The 24,666-nt window shown below is 27.6% G+C and overlaps 1 protein-coding gene across 1 annotated transcript; it reads right to left on the bottom strand.

The window, feature by feature from the left end:
• Positions 1 to 579: 579 nt before the first annotated feature.
• LOC136078201 (uncharacterized) lies at positions 580 to 12,959 on the bottom strand. The gene is made up of 9 exons (XM_065793417.1): positions 12,482 to 12,959; positions 3,576 to 3,807; positions 3,360 to 3,488; positions 3,156 to 3,269; positions 2,748 to 2,864; positions 2,647 to 2,703; positions 2,010 to 2,224; positions 1,307 to 1,472; positions 580 to 1,189 (listed from the first exon to the last, which is right to left on the bottom strand). Exons 3-9 carry the CDS (start codon positions 3,379 to 3,381, stop codon positions 1,053 to 1,055), a joined length of 828 nt encoding a protein of 275 aa, XP_065649489.1. The 5' UTR covers positions 3,382 to 3,488; positions 3,576 to 3,807; positions 12,482 to 12,959; the 3' UTR covers positions 580 to 1,052.
• Between the last annotated feature and the right edge of the window lie 11,707 nt (positions 12,960 to 24,666).

Below are 24,666 nucleotides of genomic sequence, written 5' to 3'. Positions count from 1 at the left end.
ATTCGTTGATTTTTTCAGCAATCGTATTTTTGTCACTGTACTCTATATTATCTATGATTATTACCCTATGCGCGCATCACTGATGATTTAGTAGTGATTCAATACTTATTGTAAGTGGTGATTAAGTACTTACTAAACGTTGATTTTGTAAACTTTTTATCACTAGTGATTGAGTGGTGATTTGTTACTAGTGAATAAGTAGTGATTATCACCGCTGATTTAACACCGATACACTATTGATTTAGTAGTAATTCAATACTAATCGTAAGCGGTGATTAAGTACTTATTCCACGGTGATTTTGTAAACTTTGTATTACCGTAATTGAGTGGTAATTTATCACTAGCAAATATGTAAAGATGATTACAGTTGATTTAACGCCAATGCACTCGTGATTTAGTTTAGATATCGTTAATAGTGATAAGGTACTTATTATATATCATTTATGGTATATTTAAGTAATATTGATAAAATACTATTTATTTAACGCCAAATTCCAGTGTTTGCAGGGATTGCGATAATTAACATATTTAAAAATAATCATTCAAAATCCTTAATTTGTTTTTAATAAAAAACTACAGTTAGACTTCTGAAATTTTATTTCTGAAATAATACAAACAAAATACAAAAGAAATATATAATAAAGAAATACAAACGATTGACGTTTTACAAAAAATAGGATCAAATACATAAAAATGAAAAATAAACTATAATTAAAAATATTTTCATAACGTTTTATTGTGACTATCTCCTTTAAAACTGTAGAGTTGATTATTTAGTTATCATAATCTTTTACACTTTCATGCTGACTCCTGACTGCATCTAAAAAAAAAGAAAACTGAACATTGATAAAATTTAGAAAGAAATATTTTAACAAAATTTTTTTATTAGAGTATGATGATAAATCATAAACAAATTAAAAAATAATAGAAGGCACAAATCAGTTTTTTAAATTGAATGTAAATAACAAAAGTTAAATGATATGTTAATTTATAAAGTTACTAAACAGCAGTTAAAAAATATTTTTATTAGTAAAAGAAAAACAAATTTTTTTTTATAAAGTTTTATTTGGATTTTCAATTTTTTTCTTCTCAGTTCGAATATTCAAGACACCAGCTTGTCGCAACCACTCTCCAATAAAACTGTGGAGTTGAATATCTTTGGTGTCAGCATGCTGACTACTAACTGCCTCTAAATAAAAAAGATACAGAACTTTAAAACATGAAATTGAAATACCTTTGTATATTTGAAACGTGACTTAGTCACATTTAATAAAATATGTGTAAACTTGTTCCTTTGTATATATACCTATAATGGCTGAATAAATATTTTTGAATTCCGTGCAAAAATTACATTTCTTGGCAGTCCCCATTATATTATATTTCGAAGCAACATCTTTAGTTAAAAGTTTATTCATTGCCTCATAGATACTTTTTTTAGGGTGGATGCCACAAGCACGAGCTAAAACTGCCACCTGTAATAATAATTTAATATATATAATAACATGATAAATTAAAGTAACCAGTAAAAAATCTAGGGGGAGGGGGTATGCATCCCCCTCTGCCAGAATATTTAAAGCATCAGTATAGCCAGCAAAAATCTTGAAAATAATATATCAAATTGCTATGGAAATAAGACATAGGTGACTTGAGATGTAAAAGGCATTTACAATAATATTTTTTATTAGATTTTCATGAATTTTTATTCAAGATTTTGATCTTTAGAATAAGTTTAAACTCATTCCACACCTCTACTGTGAATTCCTGCATCTATCGCTGCTTACTTTTCACTATTTGGTTAAATATTACTGCAACAAAAAAAAACAGTGAACATTACCTACCTGTAACAAACTAACAGCAATATAATACGATATTACTAATTAACATTGTATGGATTTGAAATTTGAAAAAATATGTTTAGCTCGAACCAGATTTTTAACTGACTAATACAGTGTTATAAATTATGTGTTACAAATAATAACAAAATTGCTAAAATATACTAGTGAACATACCAGCTGCAAATATATACTTTTGTCTTCTAATTTACTTTCTAACTTCCCCAAATCCTCAACATTGTCAATAGTAATTAAGATAAACGTATTAACATTATCTACCCCTGTATGCTGCAAAACTGAAAACTTTTCTATAACATCTTTTTGGGTTTGCTTAATATCAGATAAATCTTTTTTTAAATTTTTTAAAATTTTCATCACATTTTTCTGGAAAACTAAAAATAAAGAAATTTTAAGTTACAAAAAGATACATTTTGACACTGGATCTTTCATAATGCTCTGGTTGGGACATTTTTATTTTATATATAATATAATATCAGATGTTATATTATATATAAAATAAAAATGTCCCAGAGCATTATGAAAAATTAAGTGTCAAAATGTTTGTACCAAGAAAATTCCTATTTAAATACCTTGAAATCTAATTATTAGTATATATGTACATATATTTATTAGTATAGTTATATATATATATATATATATATATATATATATATATATATATATATATATATATATATATATATATATATATATATATATATATATATAATTAAATACCAAGAAATCGAGTTATTAGTTTATTTAATTGTTTTGTATGAAAGCATAAAAATTTAAATTTAAAGTTCAACTATACCATCTTGTGATACAGTGGGTGTACTATCTATGTCATCCAAAGTTTTACTGCTGCAACCTGCAATAAAAAACTTTGTTTATTTATAAAAACTGTACTATTACTTGTGTTATGCTGCAGGAGATAAGATTGAGAAGATGGTACTTTAGTTTGAGATTCTGGATCAATCTCCAAATCAATTCTTTGCCTCTTTTTAGTAATCAAATTCAGATTTGAAAGCACTTAAAAAAAAACAACCTTAAATTTAATTATAGAAAACTACACTTTAAAATATCTGCAAAAATAAACTTCTTAAAAGATATCTGATATACTTTAGATGTATATTGTAAAGTCTTACAAAGATCTTTTGTTAGCATAACAAATAATACTCATTGATCTTACTAAATATTATTTGCTATACCAAAGTGTAAAAAATTAGTCTCAAAGAAGAAAAATGTATACACCAGTATTGAAAACACAATAAAAAAAAAGTTTATAAATATAAATTTTTAATTATAGATAAAATAAAGAACATTTTTGTAGTGATGGTGGAAGTAATGGAAACTTGTTGATTATTGTCTCTTGCTCTTCATCACTGCTGCAAACTAATTTAGGCCTTTTTGGTTGATTGGAAACAATATCACTATCTATAATAAACAATACACCTGTTCACAAATTTTTGCAAAAAATTTTTTAGTATAATACCAAACAAAATAAAGTAAATAACTTTAAATAACCCAAATCATCAGAATCACTCATAAAATATGGTAAAACCGTTCGACATTTTCACTTGGAAAGATTATCATCATCTGTATCTTCGTTCGTATCAATGGCTGAGGGGACAAGCTCACATTCAGAAAAGCTGCCTAAAATAAAAAATAAAAACATGAAAATGCAAGTACTATAAAATATAGATAATTGTTTCATAAAAGTTGAATATGACTTAAACTTACTTCCACTTCCATATTTCTTTAACAAAATAAACCTGAACCAGTCTTTTTTTGGTAGTTGCCTGTTTAAAATTAATGGCTTCACATTAGGAACTGGAGGCCAGCACACCCAAAAGCTATCATTTCTTTCTTCTATCCAATTTGAAGGAATTGTTCCATATTCAATGGAATGTGGAGGTTCGAGCCATTTCACTTTAACAAACTTATCCATTTTTTTTTAATTTAAAAATAAAAGCTGAAATAAATAATTAAGTAATAAATAATTAACAATTAGAACAATAATAAAAAAGTAATTACAATAATAAAAATAAACGAATATTATCATTGATATTATTGTTGTTATTATTAGTATTATTATTATTGTTGTTATTATTATTATTATTATTATTATTATTATCATTATTATTATTATTATTATTATTATTATTATTAACTATTTATATATACATAGTTAGGGACAGTATTAAACAGGTATCAATAAAAAAATTAGAGTGAATAATATAATTAAACATTTTCATCATAAGAAAAGTAAAACGAAAATAATATTATGAGGCGATAAGTAAATTATAAACTATATATATATATATATATATATATATATATATATATATATATATATATATATATATATATACATATATATATATATATATATATATATATATATATATATATATATATATATATATATATATACATATATATATATATATATATATATATATATATATATATATATATATATATATATATATATATATATATATATATATATATACAGAGTGCTACTACATCGACTGAGGGTTAAGCAGGGGCAGCTATCTTTTCTTTCATTATTCTTTGTTTTTACCTTAAGAGAGCAAAAATGTTATTAGGAAATTGCGATCTAACATATGTATTGAGTATAGTAGAGTATATATATATATATGTATATATATATATATATATATATATATATATATATATATATATATACATATATATATATATATATATATATATATATATATATATATACATATATATATATATATATATATATATATATATTATATATATATATATATATATATATATATATATATATATATACATATATAAAATGAGAAAGTCATTTTAAACAACAGTTATCATAAAACTAAACAATTTCATTCATTTTGTTATGCTACATTGTATAAAAATTTAAGAGTAAAATCATTATAAAATTAATTTGTAAACCATATATCAAATCTGTTGCAAAATTAGCATTTGCTTAGGTTGTGTCTCTTTATCGTGCTCGACATTTTCATACTCCAGATTCTATTCTTTATCTCTATAAATCTCAAATTCGTCTTTGTATGGAATACTGTTGCCTTACCTGAGGCGGATTTTTCAATGATGCCCTTTCTCTTTTAGACAAGGTGCAAAAATGCATTGTAAACATAGTTTTATCTCATCGTCTTAATGTTGCTTTTCTTTCTTTTTTCTACAAATACTATAACAGGCACTGCTCTAAAGAACTAGTGTCTCTTGTGCCATCTACTAAAATTCATTCTCGTGTTACTCGTCATTTAATTAAGTCTCATCCTTTTTCTGTGACTATTCCTAAGTGCTCCAAAAACTTTTATTTGCCTAGTTTTTTTTCTCAAATATTAGTTCTTTGGAATTCGGTACCTTCATCTTGCTTTCCTGATTCATATAATTTGCAATTTTTTAAATCATCTTTCAATCGTTATCTTGCTCTATAAACTTCATCCTTTCTCTGATCCAGTAACTTCCAATTCTAATAGTAAAACCAAATGTGTAAAAGTTATATATATATATATATATATATATATATATATATATATATATATATATATATATATATATATATATATATATATATCAAAATTATAGATTTGTAAAATTGTCATTAAGGTCACAGTGGAGAAGAGGAATAAGTACATAGCCTCCTTTATCACAAGGCATCATGATGGCTTTGTGTAGCAATGCATTCTGTTCCAATTCAATTTCCTTGCAATTTGACAAAGTTGTTAAGTGGTAAATATGAATGAGTGAACTTGGTAAAGGACTTTCAAAAAAATTTGTTAGTTTCGAAAATTTAAACAATTTACAAAAATATTTGTTTTCTACAACTTTCTCAACAACTACAAAACCTATTTTGCTGATATAATAAACTCTATTTCTAAAATTTGTATTAAAGATCACTGATTTTTTTGTTGGTAATAGATGTATTACTTTACTTTGTTCATCAAGCCTTTTAACAACTTGAGCAACTGTATATGTACCACTATGAATTTTTCTTTTAATTTTTCCAAGGTAATTTTCAAAAGGAAATGTAGATATTTTATTCAATGATACTTTGTGATTTATTACATCATCAGCTAAATGAATAATACTGTGCACATTATAAGATGCAAACAATGGTCCATAAAAAACAATTGATTCTGTTGTAAACCATTCTAACAAACTCTTACAGTAAGAAACCATTGAGTTATCTTTAATCATTGTCTCAGATAAAAGAATGTGCATTGCAGCTGATAAAGCCAATAAAAGTTTATACTCATCATGCGATATTTTACCTTTCATAACTACAATTCCTGCATATAATAAAAAAAAGCGAAATTCAGTTGCTTTAAAATCAGAAAATTCATCCAAACTTCTAGGCCAACCTTGAAAGTCTGTTGGTGTGCATTTTCTTATTTCGAGCAACTGCGAAGAAATTTTGCTGTGTACAGAGGAACCTATATTGTTAATATAACTCTTCATAAGTTTCTTTGTAACCCCTAGACAAACTAAATGCATGTAATCAAGTACAAATCCAGTCACCATTGGAATTTCAAGTTTGGATAATGGTGATTTACCAATCTGATGCTCTGAATAAAATTTTTCTTTAAACTTTTTATCATCTCGTATTAAAGATTTAGTACCTAACAATCTTATACCTTTATGATACTCACCATGTTCTTCACATCTTTCACAACTGTCATATCCACTATGACTTTTTATACATTTTAAAAATGCTCTGGCTGGTGCATCACATACAAATGCCTTAATTATTACCTTTAGGCCTTCATACCCATTTATAAAATAGAATTTTAACTCTGCTACAAACTTTTTGAGGTATTCTCCAAGAACTGTAGGTTTTCCTTCACCATACCATAAAGCAATTGCATATGGACCTTGTTGATTTATAGTACACAGTATAGGCCACATTTGTTTTTTTTTACTATTGTATATTCGAGTACCATCAACATTTATAATAAGATCAAACTCTGCTGGCTTTCTGAAGCATTTTACATAATTGCCAAGTGCAATTTTTAAAGTAATATAAACAAAATCACCTCCAGCAACGTTTTCAACATCCACACTTCTTAAAGTATTTTTTAAAGATGTTCCACTTTTAGGAATGTCTTTTATGAAAGAGTTCAAATGTGTCAAAAGCTCGTTTAACGGTTTAGACTTGATATTATTTTCAACAGCCCATTTATGAAGAAAATTTCGAGTCTTGACAGATTGAGAAACCTCACTTTCTGTATTAACATTTTTTTCGTTATATCCTACTTCTTCATCATCTTCTTTATGTTCTTCGTCTTCTTTATGTTCTTCGTCTTCTTTATCTTCGTTGTCGTCTTTTTTACCTTCTTCCTCTTTGTCGTCGTTTTCATTAGCTTCTTCTTCGTCGTCGTCTTCTTTACCTTCTTCTTCTCCGTCTTGTTTACCTTCTTCTTCTTCTTTACCTTCTTCTTCTTCATTAAACAACTTTTTAAAACTTCTATAATCTCTCATGTAGCTTTTCATGTAGTGCTTGCGCTTATTATCTGCCATTTTTTATTGAGACGAGTTATAACTTATTTTCGCATTTTGATATATTACTAAACAGTCACTACTTAATAAGCATTGAATCACCCCACTAATATAAAATTATTTCGGGTATTTGATTTTTGCGTATAAATAAGTAATGTATTAGTGGCGATAGAGCGGTGATTGAGTGGCGATCACTAGTGATCACCACTAAATCACCGTTGAGCAGTACTAAATCACTAGTGATGCGCGCATAGGGTAGAGCAGGTAAACTATTTGATTTTACTTTTTTGTTTCCAATTATTTCTTTTATAATATTCCATGTTTTTTTAATGTCACCAGTTGCATTTTTTATTTGGTTTGAATAGTAATTTTTCTTCGAGCTTTTTTTTATTTTTTCAAATAGATTTTTGTATTGTTTGTAAGTATTTAGATTTTTTTCATTTCTTTTTTTTAAATATTTGATGTAGAGTTTTTGTTTTTTTTTTGAAGATTTTTTTATACCTCTGGTAATCCATGGACATTGTAAGTATTTTATTTTTAATTCTTGTTCTATAATTGGAAAGTGATTATCATAGTGTCTTAAGAATATTTCTATAAATTCATTATAAGCGGAGTTGGTATGCCCAAGGTTACATTCTTGGTAAATCCTATCCCACCTTACTGCCGATAGTGAGTCTTTAAACTGTTGAATAGTTAAATTATTAATTTTTCGTTTATAGACTTTGATTTTAGAGTTATTATTTTTTGTATCTTGAAAAAAAGAAAAGTAAATCGGAAAGTGATCGGATATATCCGTTTTGATTACACCTGCTTTTAATGAAGGATCATATAATGAATTGGTCAATATGTTGTCTATTGCAGTGATTGAATTAAATGTTACCCGGGTTGGTTTGTTTATTATAGGAAAGATGTAGTGTTGAAACATATCGTCAAAAAAAGTTTTGGTAACGGCACCTTCATCGTACTTTAGACAGTTTATATTTATATCTTCAATACAGAATAATATTTTGTGCTCTTTGTTATTTTTAAGAAATATTTGTTTTAGGTGATTTGAAAAGTTTTTTATATCACCTTCAGGTGGTCTGTAACAGGTGGGCACCAGTAAATTTTTTAATTTTTTGTTTATTATTTCAATTGTAAAGACCTCACCATCGCACAGTGGGCCAGAATGCACTTCTACTGGACAAAATTCATAACTAATTTAATATTAGAGCTATATTCACTAAAATTAGTATGAGTACTAATATGATGTCTGCGCTTTTTATGAAGGTAATATTTTTTTATTTCGTTGCTATGGATACCTTTATTTTGCTTAGCAACAACCTACTTTAGTTATCTGCAGATATTTTATAAGTGCTATATTCACTAAATTTGGCATGAGTACCAATATGAGATCACACTTCTTACAAAAGTGATTATTTTTTAAATTTAGTTGTTATGGATACTTATATTGCTTAGTTACCGGATACTTTCCTTAGTTACAAAGTGGTAAATTGATATTTGAATATCTTATCGGATTTTTGACCCACCTATATTGAATAAAAATTGAGTATTTAGGTAAATAATGTTTTAGGAGTAATAAAAGCAAAAAATAGTGCAAGAAAACGTTATCAATTTTAAATTACATCAAAAAATTATAAAACAATAATATCGTTTGAAGATTGTTTAAGTAATTGTAAAACATCTGAAGGAAATGCTTTATGATTTGTTTGGTGTGATGTTAATTTACGCAATGATGAAATAACAGGATCACTGGAAACTAGGAGTCTATTGATAAGATCAGTATTTGTTGCTTTTCTGGATGTTTTTCGGCTGAAATTTTCGCGATAAGATTTAAAGTCTTTATTTCTAGCCTCTTGAGCTTCCTCTGACATAAGTCCGATGGGTAATGTAAGGCTTTTAATTATGTCATGTCCATGTATCAATACTTTGTGAACTGATTGAGCCATCTAATACCATGGATAAAGGGACACATATAGTCTAAAAGTGTCAAAACAATAATCCTTGAACTTTAAGCAGTCTATTTCATATCCTGAAGAGAGCGTTACCAAGATAATGTAAAATCTGAATATAAGGTTTTGGTCAATACCCAGAATTTCAGCTGTTTGTTCATATGCTGCAAAAGCACGCCTCGAGGTATTGCCATCATTACTTGTTCCAGAACCACCACTTTTAGGGAAATCAACAACAAGTCCCATTTTGTTCATAAAATCAGTCTGAATCTTTTGTTTAGCTACAGATGCCTTTTCTTTGTGTTCTTTAGATCTTGCTTGCCACTTTCTTGTTTCTTTTTTATATGCAATGTGCAATAACATCCCAAAAAATCGAATCCATGCATGAAGACTGGAAAGACCATATTTGAACTCTCTGTTAGTATAATCTATATTAAGGATATCAAAACTATTCATATTTTTTGGAGAGACACCACACACTGAACAGCATTGGTATGAGTTGTTTTTTCAGATAATATTGTTTGAACCTTCCTATCAATCATTGTAAGTTCAATAATACAATTCACTTCAATAGAAGATCCGCAAACCTCTAATAAAATCATACCCAAACTTTCTATCTCACTTTTAATGTACTGATCTTCTTCAATCACAGATTCCTTGGATTCCATTTTGTATGCAAATCTTATGGGTCTACGATAGGCTGTGGAGGACGACTTTTGATTTATCCAAATAGGCACCTTTTTGTTGCTGCTGTTAAATCCAGTCAAATCCAATGGGACAAGAGAAGTAATAAATAATGATTCTTCACGCTTTAAATCTCTGTTAATGTCGGGTTCTGATAAAACTTGTTTATAAATGCTTTGGCCAGTAGCACCATCAAAACCAGCCTTACACGTTAGTGTCATTGTTTTTATTGCTTTGTCGTTCAATATCAAGTGCCTTAGCACAGGTTCCTGAACTGCACAGATTCTTTGCAAAGTATGAGTCATTAAATCTTTTAAAGGAACTGAAGCTGAATAGTCCTCCACAGTTATGTTTGCAGGATAACATTTCAATTTTGCATCTCTGACATCATTGTAAGCGGGGTAGATGTTATATTCTTTCTCCAAGGCTCCGCTTCTAATCAATTGATAGGAAGCTTTTGTCAGACTTGCATCAATTATTAAAGCTTTTGTCAGACTTAAATCAATTATAAAATTGAATATTTAGTTGCTTTATCTGTATTTGATATATTTAAAACATTCTTGACAGCAATAACAACAGATTCATCTCTAAATTTTTTATTAGCAGCAAAAAATAATTCATTGGATGAATGAGATTCAATTAAACAAGATACACGCCGTTGTTTAGTTTTATTAGAACTATTATCAAATGCAACTGGTTTTCGACCACGTCTACTTGCAGTTGGTTCATTGTCTTTTTTTCTGACAATTAAATATTCATTAAGCCAGTTCACAAACTTCTTTTCAAAATTTTTCACAGTATAGTTTGCAGATTTCCACTTTTTTTTATACAAGTAAACAAATCGTTGAACAGCATGTTTAAAATCAACGTCTTTAAAATCAGCAAATTTTGGCTGAATAAATTTTAATATATCTTCAGTAATATTTTGTTTTGAAATACTAAGATTGTTTTTTTGGAGAAAATTATGAATGTCTAAGTTTAACAAAACCATATCTAAATAATTATTGTAACAAGTATTTTGTATTTAAAAGTAAAATGTTATAATATATATGCAGCCTGGACTACTAATACTTGTTAGTAATTAAGTTACTACAAGTGTTAGTAATTAAAATTAAAAGTAATTAAATTACTGTCAGTGTTAGTAATTAAATTACTAATAACTACCGAAAATATGTTGTTGCTATGTTATGCAAAGTAAGGTATCCATAGTAACCAAAAAAAGTTAACCTCATAAGAATTCTGAATCTCATTTTAATACATACCCCCAATATTGTGTATTTAGCGCAAGTAAAATACTGTTAAAACAACGTTAATGTAAAAATGAGTTGTTGCTATGCAAAATTTAGTACCATAGCAACCAAGTTAAAACATACATAAAATCTGAACGGGGATTTAAGGGGACGAGCAATCAATTAAAACTCGATTGAAGCATCATATAGCTCAAATAAATATAAGACAACACATGGCAAATTGTGGTAATTATTAGTTATTGTGCGGCAAAAAATAAGTTTCTTAAGAAATTTTTTTTTTTAATCTGTGATTTTCAAAGTATAACTGAGATAACATGCTATGACAAATTTATTTCACACATTGGTTTTTCTTATCTCTAAATACTCTAGAATATCATGTACTAATTTTTTGTTTCAAAAACGTAGATGTAATTGAAATATAACACAACGTTGATGTCACCGTTAATTACTTATTTATTATTTTTTTATTTTTTTATTTTATCTCAATATTCAACTGCTTAGAGTCCTGGTAACTAAGGGATTTAATATAAGTAAATTATCAATAGATTTCTCCTGATATATGTAGATACTAAAATTAAATAGGTTTTCAAGATTAGACAACTAAAATTTTTCCCATTTTGTCCACCTACTGGCCCACTGTGCATCGGCATCAGAAACCGAAAGATCGTCTCTAATTTTAGTAGTCAGATCATTATGAATATATGTTATAATTTCACCTCCTCGTTTTTGAGCTTTTCGCTCATAAGATATTAGTTTGTAGTTCGGAATTATTAGGTTTGAATTTATTCTGGAAGATTCATCAGAACACCAAGTTTCTGTTAAGCAAATCATACTGAACAAATAATTACATTCTATAAGAAAATGTTTTAGTTTGTCAATATTGTTAATTATACTTCTTATATTTATGTGTATCACCGTAAATTTACTGTTATATGATTTTAATTCATTTTTAAAAGTTCCTAATTCAAAAAACCGCGAGTTAAAATTATTTTCATTAAAAAAATGCATATCTGGATCGTAAGAGTTATTAAGTAAAAAGTTATTAGCCGATTTGAAAACATTAAAGTGTTGCGTTTCGTAATCTATTGTTTGTTTAGCCATTAGTTAAAAGAATTAACTTAGTTTCGATCGCTTAAACTTACGTGAAACTTTATCTTAATTATACGCAAAAAATTTTCTTATTTTCTAAATTCACGACAAAAAACTTGATTAAATTTAATTGTTGCGTATTTACCTTGGTTGCGAAGATTTTTAACTTCTTGCCAAAGTTTTTTCCTCTCTTCCATCGTCTCTTTAGCAAAGTCTTCATTTATATATATTCCACTTCCTTTAAGGTTTTTAAGTGAACTTAAAATTTTAATTTTATCTTGGTATTTTAAAAGTTTTACTACGATAGTTCTTGGTGTTTTATCTTCTTTGTACAACCCAACTCGATGTGCTCGTTCCACAATAATTTCAGTTGAAATTTTAAGGTTGTTTGTAAATATTTTTTTCACAGATTTCTCACAATCACTCCAACTTTCTCCTGGTGAATCTTTCAGACCATTCGACGTCAAACAAATTCTTTCCTTAGTTAAGACTGAAAAACTATTTTTAAACATATTTTACATTGATAGATTTAAATTTGTTGTAACAACCTCTTATAAACGTCACAAGCCTATACGATGTCTTTAAGACTTCCAACCAATGTTCTGTGCCCAATAGACAATGACTGTGAAAACGGTAATGTTGGCATTTGGGATTTCAAAGTCAAATCCGATGTTTTGTTTTGTATTTGGGATTTCAAAGTCAAATCCGATTGTTTAAGATTTATTTTAGTAATTGATATTATAAAAAAAAAAAAAAAGTTGGAAATCAGAGCAGCAAGTTGGAAAATGTTGGCTAAAAAACTATTTGTTTTCATTGTTGTACTATTTGTATTTTCTGGCAACTTACGTTGTTATCCGTTAAAAGCTAAGCTTGTTACACCAAAAATTTACGCCAAAAGAGTTTTTAATCCGTGCAGTATAAAAGTTGCTAAAAAATATGAGTCTAAATGCGTCAAAAACATCTGCTTTAATTTATGTTACGACATATATCAAAATGAATGCGCATGACTGACAACTAAAGCGTATTTTTTTTCAACCTTCTACAATATTCTTTAAATAAATTACAATCCTGAAAATTTCAATAAATTTGACAAAACAGATTTTAAGATACTTAGGATCAAATTTAAAAAAATGCGAATCTGAGAAAAACTCATTAAGGTGGTAACCCTATAAAAAAATTGATTTTGAAAAATAAAAAGAAATCTACCATATTTAAGTGTTTATAGAGTTTCTTGGAGAGAATTAGGTTGATTCGAAAAAAAAAATTACATTTGGTTGATCCATTATGGGGGAAAAGTGTCATAAAATCAGCGAAATTGATCACATTTAAAAATGCTCTAAGTCAGTCCCAGTAAACACACGACGTATTAAAGACGCCTTAAACACGACGTATTAAAAACGCCTTTTAAACCACTAGACGTCTAAAAGACGTTTTTTAAGCGTCTTTTAGACGGCATGTGTTTACTGGGGTTTGTCTTTATCTGTTTTCAAATAAATTCTAAAACATTCTGCAGTACACCTAGATACTCCATTTAACCGTCAGATTTTTTCTAAATCAGAATATTAAAAAAAAGTTATTAACTTTTTTGGATGAACCTATCGATTTTCAATTTGTGGTATGATTTGAAACGTTTAGGTCTATAAATCAATATTTAGAGTGATTCATAAAAATTCTGACGGTTAAATGGAGTGCAACTATGTTGTGAACATATCCTAAAAATTTGAAAGTAAATACTCTATCCAATAATAATTTCTCATATTTTAAGTTTTCAAGAAACATTCAAAATGCGAAGCTGAGAAAAATACAAAAGAGAGTTTGAAAAGTAAAAATCTCAACAATCATTTTTTTTAAATCCTAATAATTTCCTGTTGCATAAGAGTCTATGGGTTCTTTTACTCTGATGGATTTTCTTCGCTTTTTTAAATTGTCAGTAGCTTTTTTGGTCATGCATTTTTCACGTGATATATCCAGTTTCTTTGCAATTTGGTGCGAAACTATTCCTGTCAATCCGAAATATTCTAATATGCCAAAGATTCCGTTCCTGCCATTATTAAAATGTATGACAGCTGAATAGGTACCCATTTCTATGGTTTCTCTTCCAACAAATATAGATTTTGGTACACGAGACCATATGATTGCATTCAAAGCCTCGTTTGCATTTTGTATTTTGCCATGCATACACTTTTCCAATAGCTCATCTTCCATTAAAGCCTTAAAAGTTGGAAAGATGAGATTTTTTATCCACATAGGAATTGAATTTAGTGACCTATATAACTTATTTTCTTTTGACCAATACTTGCACCAACTTCCAACATATCGTGGGCAAAATTTATGACAATCGAAAGGATCTGGTAGGTCAGTGAAATGAAAAGGAATCGATAATATTGCCTTCTTCATAGCATACAAATTTCCAATATTATTACGAATGGCCAGACCATAATAATTTTGCATTGAGTCAATGCACTTGTTGGTAAGTTTTCCCTTACCAGATAAAGGTGTTTTAGTGTTTTTATATGATTTCACAAGATTGCGCAAACGAGTTCCAAGGCGCTTCTGTACGTGACCAATACTATTACTCCATGTAGTGAAGAATGGCCGCGTTTCTGCCACGTCCCATCAACAGAAATACGAGTGCATGGTATATCACTAACAGTGTCAATATGGACAACCTCTCCAGCAGCAGTTTTCATACTAAACTCGGCTACTTTTTTGTAACAATCTTTAACAACTTTATTTAGTTGGATGAATGGACCTTTAGTTAAATACTTTAAGCTCGTTACCGAAGAAAAGGTATCCAAAGCGCTAATTTCACAATCCAACATCCAATTTCACAAAATTCAAAAATTTTCACATCCAATTTCACAAAATGCAACAACAGCTCGTACATTTATGTCAAAGGCTCTGCGACCCTGAATCTTTTTAATTTCCTTTGGTTTTGTTTCAGGAGATGTATATGAGGCTTTAATCCAGTCACAATTGGAACATTTGACACTAATAAAGTGTGAATACCCTCGCCGTTTTAAGTTTTCGTCATATAATATGATGTTACTACCACAATTCGGACACATTAATTCACAAAATATATTTTGAAGCATTGCAAAATGTACCAACATAAAATAGTCATTATCAAGAGGATTTTTTACTATAGATGCAGACATTTCATTATTCATATTTAATTTCCTTTGACTTGAACAAGTACCAAGAACAGACGAATCCCCAATATTTTTTTTATTTGCAATTGCACCATTCCACTTTTTTTTAACTATGCAATTTTGTTTATTTGGCATTCTTTTATTATTTAAAATCTAAAAAATATTATCTATATGTATAAAGACACACATGCATATACTAATAAATACATAAAGGATGAACCAAATAAAATAGTAAACATTTATATGAAGCTATAAAAGTATGACTACTAAGTAATGAATTTCGATGTAACTTCCACATGCTGTTTGTAGTTTTAAAATATACTTTTTAGAACTAAATTTGAGTGGAGCAAAGTGGATGTTTTACCTGGAGAAAAAAAAGAGTTTAAAAAACTACATGAAGGGATTATATTAGACCATAATCATTTTGAACCGTAACTAAGGGCGTTGCTATGTAAATTTCCAAATATAGATAGTCTAAAATGTTATCAAAACTGACATAAAAGGTATGGTAGGTGATTTAATTTTTTTAAGAACGAAAGTAGTGGTATACATGATGCTGTTTTAATAATAAAATTTTTTTTCAAAAATATATTTTTTTCATCATTTTTTATAGGGTTACCACCATAAAAGAATAAAAACTAATCTAAACAATTACTATAAAGTCTAAAAAGTTTCAGAAGCATACATTTCACTTTCTGTAGCAATATTTTTATCATAAAAACTCTTTTTTATTGCAATGAGCGATTTTTCTTAAATTTTTAATTATGAGTCCTATACCATATTTATGTAAGCCGTATATATAAAAATTGACCAGGTTGCAAACCTAAGCAAGCCGAGCAGGCTGCAAACCTAAGCTATGATAAACATTTAACAAACCATAACCATCTTCATTGAAACATAGCACTGCAGATGCTACAGCTATATTAATTAATAACTTTCCTAAAAAAACCTCTTTGGGGCACCGTTTCTATATTAAACTATGCAAGGCTTCATTAACATTTTGTGTTTCACCAGCAAGACAAGCTTCAAGTAAAGTATCGTTGCCTAAATCTTTATAACTAAAAATGTTTTTAAGTTATAAGTTCGTTTATTATTAAGTTATATTAAGTTATAAGTTCGTTTGACAAGCAAATTCTGTTCCTCATTCAAAAGTTCGGAGCAAAAGTTAATTCAACTCTTTTTTTCGTAAATTAGTAATCAAATGACTCGGACTTCGTCGCTAAAATTTGTCGAAGAATAACGAAGAAAATTAAGTGACTTTAGTCTACAAGATCATTTGTATTTTTCAAACAATATTATCAAATTAATTTTTTTTCAAATTTAATTTGGTCATTGAATATTGTTGTTTTTTTATTACATAAAGACATTCTTTAATGTAGCTGATTTTAAATTTTCATAATTTTTAACTTTTCTAAACTTGCCGTCACAAATAATTACTTTCCTTTTGTAAAATATACAAATGGGGCAAGAAAAAGACAAAAATAGTCTTATAGCCAAGCCCCTAAATATCGGTACATAATAAAGTCTTTAAAAACTTGTCGTTAAAAATTGATGATCAGGTGCTTTTTGAAGTTTGACTTTAATAAGTTTATTTTAGTTAACAATTATAGTTTTGTATTTTTTGGGAATATACCAAAAAAATCAATATATAAGTAGCTGAAATACCAAATTCTTCTGTTTTAGTATGTTATTTTAGAAAAAGATTTCTCTTTTTCTAAAATAACATACTAAAGCAGAAGAAATATTGCATAAATAACAGAAATTTTGAATTAATCTACTTTTTTAACATATAAATAATATGGTTTAAAAAATAATATCCATGAAAATATAATTTAAACAAAATACAAGATTTAGTTTTAAATTGATTTAAATACAAGTATTGCATGCTACTATATCACATCAAAATCAATGTTTCATAATTTGTTAAAGGTACTTTTTTTTTTTTTTTTTTTTTTAAATTAAGGTTTTACAATAAATTGTGTAGGCATAAACTGCCTGTCAACCTAATTATATAATACTTGACAATTACAGAGTTTGTATAACTAATAGAAAATAAAATGTGGATTAGTCATAGAGAAGCCATTCATTTTTTAGATGATTGTTTAGAAGCAGTTTAAACGTTTTTAAAGATAACGCTGATACAATGTGATTAGGAAGAGAGTTCCATTTATTTATTATTCTTAGAGAAAAAAAATTCATACGTAAATTTAATCGCGAAGATTGTTTTTTTAGTTTATATATATGACCATGAGTAATAAATTTACTATCTATTTCAAAAAGACTTCTGTCACTATTGTTGTTTTTGCACCATTTGTAGACGTTGATTAGGTCTGCACGAAGTAGCCTGTATTTTACAGTTGTCATATTTAATGCCAACAATCTTTGTTCATACGGTAGATCCTGTAATCCATTGATTCGTTTCGAAGCTCTTCTTAACACATTTTCTAGTTGCCGTTTGTCTTTGAGAAGTCCAGGGTTACAGATTGATCCACAGTATTCTAGGTGAGGGCGGACTAGTGCTGAAAATAGTTTTTTGAAGGATAATAAGTCTGGATATGATGTAAATGTTCTTTTTATTATTCCTATTGTTTGTGTGGCTTTGTTGACTTGAATAGTTGTGTGTTTGGAAAATAATAAGTTCGAATCTATGTGAACACCTAAATCTCGTTCGCAATTTGTGGTTTTAATGTTTACTCTTATATTTTTTTCTGGATCATGCATATTATAAGTATGGGATTTGTTGTTGTTTCCTAAGTGCATTACAGAACATTTATCAATGTTAAACTTCATTCCCCATTTTTGAGACCATGTAACAAGAGCGTCGATGTCATTTTGTAATGCTTGCGCAGATTGAGCATTTTCAATAGAACGGAAGATTTTGGTATCGTCAGCAAAAAGAGCAGCTTTTGATTTGATTACTTCGGGGATATCGTTGACATATATAATAAAAAGTAAAGCTGAAAGGACGGAGCCTTGGGGAACTCCACTTTTAACGGGAACCCAGTTTGAATAATTTCCATTAACAACAACTCTTTGTCTACGGTTTTTCAAAAAGTTTTTAATCCAATATAGTATTGATCCATTTATACCATAAGCTTTAAGTTCAGAAATAAGAAATTTATGTGGAACTTTGTCAAAGGCTTTTTCAAAATCAAGATAAATGTTGTCGATGGGAATATTATTATCAAGTGATGACGTCCAAAAATTAATTACAGTTAAAAGGTTAGTTAAGCAGGAATGATCTGGACGAAATCCATATTGGTGTGGACTTAATAAGTTATTTTTAATCAGGTGTGTCATAATATGATTTTTTATAACTTTTTCAAAGATTTTTATTAAAGTACAAGTTATACTGATAGGTCTATAATTAAGTGCTTTTGATCTGTCTGCTTTTTTGAATATGGGTGTAATTGTTGCGTCTTTCCATATTTGGGGTATTGATCCACTCTCAAGTACTTTGTTAAAAATAGTAGATAGATGTTTAGACATTTGAAAGCAAGTTTTCTTAAATATTATTGGGTGTAATGCATCAGGGCCTGGTGATTTAGATGAGTTTAGACTTTTGAGGTATGTTTCGATATTTTCCGGACTTAGATCAATATTGTTTGTTAGTGGATTTACATTTTTATATGTTAGGTTAAATGGTGGTGTTGCTGTTATTTTTTTGTTTGAAAAAGTATCTGCAAAACAAATATTGAATAGATGAGCTTTATCTAGATCAGTAGTTGCAACAATATTATTGTATTGGATGTCAGGGAATGCTTCTTTGTTTTTTCTTTTTGATTTGACATACGAGTAAAATGCTTTTGGATTTTGGTCTATGTTTCTCGCCAGTTTTTTTTCAAATTCAATAATTGCTTTTCTGCACGCAGTTTTTGCTTTGTTTCGTAAAATGCGGTACTCATTATATGTTTCTTCATTTCTGTTCAATATATATTGACGATATTTCTCTCGTTTAAATTTAAGTTCGTTGATTATTTGAAAGTCAATCCACTTTGAGCGTTTTTTATTATTAAAGTTAGATTTTGGGGTATTATTGTTGATAGTAGTTTTAAGTTTATTGAAAAAGATACTCCATAGTTGGTCTGAGTTGGATGTTGGACAGAGTTTAATATTTGCAAGGTCTTCATTAATTTTGTCATAGTTCCCTTTTGTGTATAAATGCTTTGTATGGTATTGTGGTAAATTTATAATAAATTCAATCGATACAGCAAAGTAGAGTAGTTGATGATGACTTTTGCCAATGGGTGCTAGATGAGTTAAAAAGGAGATCATTTTTTCATCAGAAGTAAATAAGAGGTCAATTGTAGAAGGATTTTGATTTTGTCTGATGTGTGTTGCATTTGAAATATGTTGGGTTAAAAAAGAGTCGCGAATATTTTCAGTAAATTTAATTGATTTAGAGCAATTTGTAATACTTTGTTTAAGATACTTTGTTTCATAATTTGTTTAAGGTACTTTGTACAATGTTTTATAATTTGTTTAAGGTTTCATAATTTGTTTAAGGTTTCATAATTTGTTTTAGGTACATAACGTTTCATAATTTGAAAATGCGGCGATTCCTTTTTTCACCAAACCGATTAGAATTACTTATTCAACAGCATTTTTAATTAATGGTATTATTAATAGTTACGTATAAATGAGGTCTTTTAATGTGTTGTTAAAATCCATATTAAACTCATTTAAAGACTTTATTGTAACCAATAATATAATGATGTCTACTTGCGTAAATATTGAGATGTAATATTAATATAATTATGAAAAACTTTCAAATGCAGGTAACATTTTAATATAATTTTTTTTTTTAATTAGTTTCTATTATAGGTAAATGTCTATTACAGTTTGAGTTATGAACTTACAGTTACAGTTTTGAACTTTTATATTATGTGATGTAATTTTCAAAAGTAATTAACTTTTAAATGTAAAAGTAAACAGCTTTTTTATGTGACTTACTATTACATTTAAACGTAAATTACTGTTTTATGTAATCTTTTACATAACTTACTTTTGAAAGTAAAAAAACTTACATTATAAAGTAAAAGTCGTTTCAAAAAAATTAATTACTAATACGGAAATGTAAATTTACATAAACGTTTAAAATTACTAATGTAATTTACTTTTTGATAAAAATTAACTTACTCGTGTAAGTAAAAAAAAGTAAGTAAAAGCGCCATCCCTATTATATACTACTGGATAAAATTTTGCATTTAAAAAAACAAACATTTATTTTATAGTAAAAGGTAAGTACCCAAAATATTCACCGTTTACCGATAAAATTAAAACACAGTATTTTTGCATATTCAAAATATTCTTTTTTATACTTTTGAGCGATGAAAGTAATTGCGTAAAATTTTGCCTACTGCAACACAAGTCTATATACCAATTCCAAAAAATAAGCAGTTATGAACGATACTTATATTATATAATCTCATTTAGAGAGAAATGTCTTATAAATTCGGACACTTAATAGCGTGTTATGAAAAAAAAACATTTCATTCTGCGCAATTAAAGACCAGTGTGTCACATACAAGCGATAATTTAAAATTTTTTAAAATTAGTTTAATAGTTTTTAATTAAAACTAAAAATTTATTAGAAAGTATTAATTAAAAAAGCAAAAAAAAACACACGAATAAAACGTGGTAGAATCTTCTCTATTGACCCAAATTCTATTCTAGTGTTTAATATTATTTGCATACTAATATACTGCATACATGTTTTACATTATTGCATAGTTTACATCAGAAAAACCGTTTTTCATACACAAAAAAAAAAAATTAACCTGAAAAAAACATTCTTTCCAAAATAAAATTCTTTAGAAACAAAAAATATTTTCGCCAATTAGATAATATGCTTAATAAAAAAAAATGCATTCTGTAATCCAAACATAAACTTTAAAATGTTTTTTGTTTTGTTTAAGACGTGCATACAACCTTCATCGAACTTTTGCATATTTTTATAGTCTTGTAAGGCGCACAAGTTTTAACAACTTTTTCTGTACATCTTTCAATACTTCCTACTCTCGTTCCTCTCGACATTGCAATTACAGGTACTGTTTTTGAATCTATGCTTGAAAAATCCTTCAAGTCATCGTATTGTATCTGATCGTGTTGAACAGCAAAACAATGAAACACAATTAGAGCATAAAATATTAAAAATCGAACAAACATCTTTATGTCTAAATTTTTGTGTGAAAATATTTTTTTTTTTTTTTATCTATAGTTAATAAGCAATCAATAGACACACAAAATTACATTTTAGTTTGTTGCCAAGTAACACAAAGTTAACGCAGAAACAATGTTATTTAAACCTTTTAAAGCTCTGATAAACGCTTAACACTAAAGGATAAATGCTTTTCCCAATGAAATTACCCTGCTCGGTCAGACAACTGTTTTATTTATATTTATTATTTGCTTTGTCCCATTTTAACATTTTTAATAAGAAAACTACTCGTTAAATGTTTTCATCACATTTTTGTGTCATTAGAAAGTTAAAACCCTAAAATAAACATGAAATATTTAACATTAACAGTTTCGGCCGGAAACGGATTTGCCGGAATTGTTAATAAAATTCCGGCCGGAACGAGAACTACACTTATGCAATTTTTTACCTGTAAGTTTGAATGTGAATGCCAGCACCTCAACACCGTGGCTGCATAATATATGTTTATAACATATAATATATATATATATATATATATATATATATATATATATATATATATATATATATATATATTTATGATTCTTGTATATATATATATATATATATATATATATATATATATATATATATATATATATATATATATATATATATATATATATATATATATATATATATATATATATATATATGATTCTATGCTTAATAAAAAAAAATGCATTCTGTAATCCAAACATAAACTTTAAAATGTTTTTTTGTTTTGTTTAAGACGTGCATACAACCTTCATCGAACTTTTGCATATTTTTATAGTCTTGTAAGGCGCACAAGTTTTAACAACATTTTCTGTGCATCTTTCAATATTTCCTACTCTCGTTCCTCTCGAAATTGCAATTACAGGTACTGTTTTTGAATCTATGCTTGAAAAATCCTTCAAGTCATCGTATTGTATCTGTTGGAATTGTTAATAAAATTCCGGCCGCAACGAGAGTTATACTTATGCAATATTTTACCTGCAAGTTTGAAAGTGAAAGCCTGCACCTCAGCATCGTGGCTACATAATATATGTTTATAACATGTAATATATATATATATATATATATATATATATATATATATATATATATATATATATGTGTGTATATGTATACATATATGATACTTGTTTCATTTAAATCTGATATGTTGTTTTTATTTGTTTCTTTTTATTTTATTTATTAAAAGTTTTAACCTGCATAATATTTGTATTTAAAATTATTTCTTTGTTTTCTATTGTTTCAATTAAAAAAGAATAAAGTTGAAATATTTATTATATTAAGCATTCTATACTTTTTAATTGTCTAAATTTAAGTAACATTTAAAATAAGACTATTCACGGTGGCAAGTAACATTTTTGGTGAAAAAAGAACTAGTTTGTTGCCCAAAACTGGATTGCAACTCTTTTGCACCACAATATTCCTATAACTTCAAGAAATTCTTACATAATTGATTACTGCAAATAAAATTACATTTTGTTTGTTAAAAATTTTGTATTTTTTACCTAGGTTTACCGATAGTTCTTCATTGCCCTGTAGGACAATGATTTTTTGATTTAATTTACAAAGTCTGTGAAACATGTCTTGAAAAAAAAGTAAAAAATAAATTCCCTAGATATTAATTATATTTTTATTTTTAGTTCTTTTATTTTAGGTGCCCCAAGAAGTCCTTACGGTCTTATCACAGAGCACCGCAGAAGAGCACTTAATAGGAAGTTTACGCCTCTTTCAACCAATGCTACAGAGCTTGACCTGAGGTGGGATTTGAACCACTGGTCTTACGTTTCTGAGGCAAATACGCTTCCACTATGCCACGGCTTATTAATTGTATTTTTTAATATTATGATTCTATTTGCAGCGAAATGTGAAATAAAGCAAATTTGAAAAATTAAAATTGAAACGCAAAATTAAAAAAAATAATATTAAAAGCCTTTGAATTTTAATATTACCTTTTTTTAATATTGAAAGGGGGAGGAAAACCTGAATTTTTTTGACAATTGTTGACAAGGGGGAGGGGGGAAGGTCAGGACAAGTTGACATCAGCAATGTTACTTTTTTATAAATTTTAAGTAATTAAATAAATTTAATAACTAAAAAAAAAAAGAAGATTAGGCCGCATTTGCAGTCCTGTGTTATATCCTCACTCAACCTTCAGTATTTTAATAAAGCTATTGAAATTTCTTCTTTTTAAAAACCATGTTGTGCTTTAAAAAGATCCGACACATACAAAACTAAATAAGCACACACAAGATGTTTATTTGTAACACTGTTTTTATTTCAAAGTTGTTGTTGGTTAATCTGCTGTGCAAGCAAAAAAGGTTTATGTAAGTACATGGTCTACATTATATTATTTTATCGTTTATACCAGGGATCGGCAACCCTGTCTTTGCGGGTTACTAATGTAAACAAAAAAAACAAAAAAAAAATAACAAAAAAAACCCCACATGATATCGATCCAACGTTTGATTTATGTTGAGTTATGTTGGGTGAAATTAACCAACTAAATCTAACGTTGTAAGAACGCTGTTCACACTAATCTTGTTTTTGGTTGAATTAAAACCCAGCAAACACTCTAGAGCGGAATTTCAGGGGACTTTTATTAACATTTTGAGCGGGTTACTATAGTTTTGCTCATTAGTGAACCACTAGTGGCAGCCACCAAAAATGGCTAGCCGATAACTAGAAACTATATTACATGTTTGGCAGGTATAGCGAATCCCACTAATGGTCCATTAAGTAACCAATGAGCAAAACCGCAAAGAAAAATACTCTCAAAATGCCTAGGTCCAAAGCAAAAATGTTTGCAGGAAAGTTGTAGTTTGTATTATATATATATATATATATATATATATATATATATATATATATATATATATATATATATATATATATATATATATATATATATATATATATATATATATGTATATATATATATATATATATATATATATATATATATATATATATATATATATATAT

Source organism: Hydra vulgaris, chromosome 03 (assembly GCF_038396675.1).
Source record: "Hydra vulgaris chromosome 03, alternate assembly HydraT2T_AEP".
Taxonomy (NCBI): domain Eukaryota; kingdom Metazoa; phylum Cnidaria; class Hydrozoa; order Anthoathecata; family Hydridae; genus Hydra; species Hydra vulgaris.
Note: the sequence above shows the minus strand (reverse complement) of the source record. Positions and strands in the feature narration are given on the sequence as shown.

Excerpts from the sequence above, each read along its gene's own strand:
- LOC136078201 (XM_065793417.1), bottom strand. The coding sequence starts at position 3,381 with ATGAGTGATTCTGATGATTTGG. Across the intron at positions 3,270-3,359 it reads GAGTGATTCTGATGATTTGG|ATAGTGATATTGTTTCCAAT; the intron begins GTTATTTAAAGT and ends TGTTTATTATAG. Across the intron at positions 1,473-2,009 it reads AAAGTATATATTTGCAGCTG|GTGGCAGTTTTAGCTCGTGC; the intron begins GTATGTTCACTA and ends TTATTATTACAG.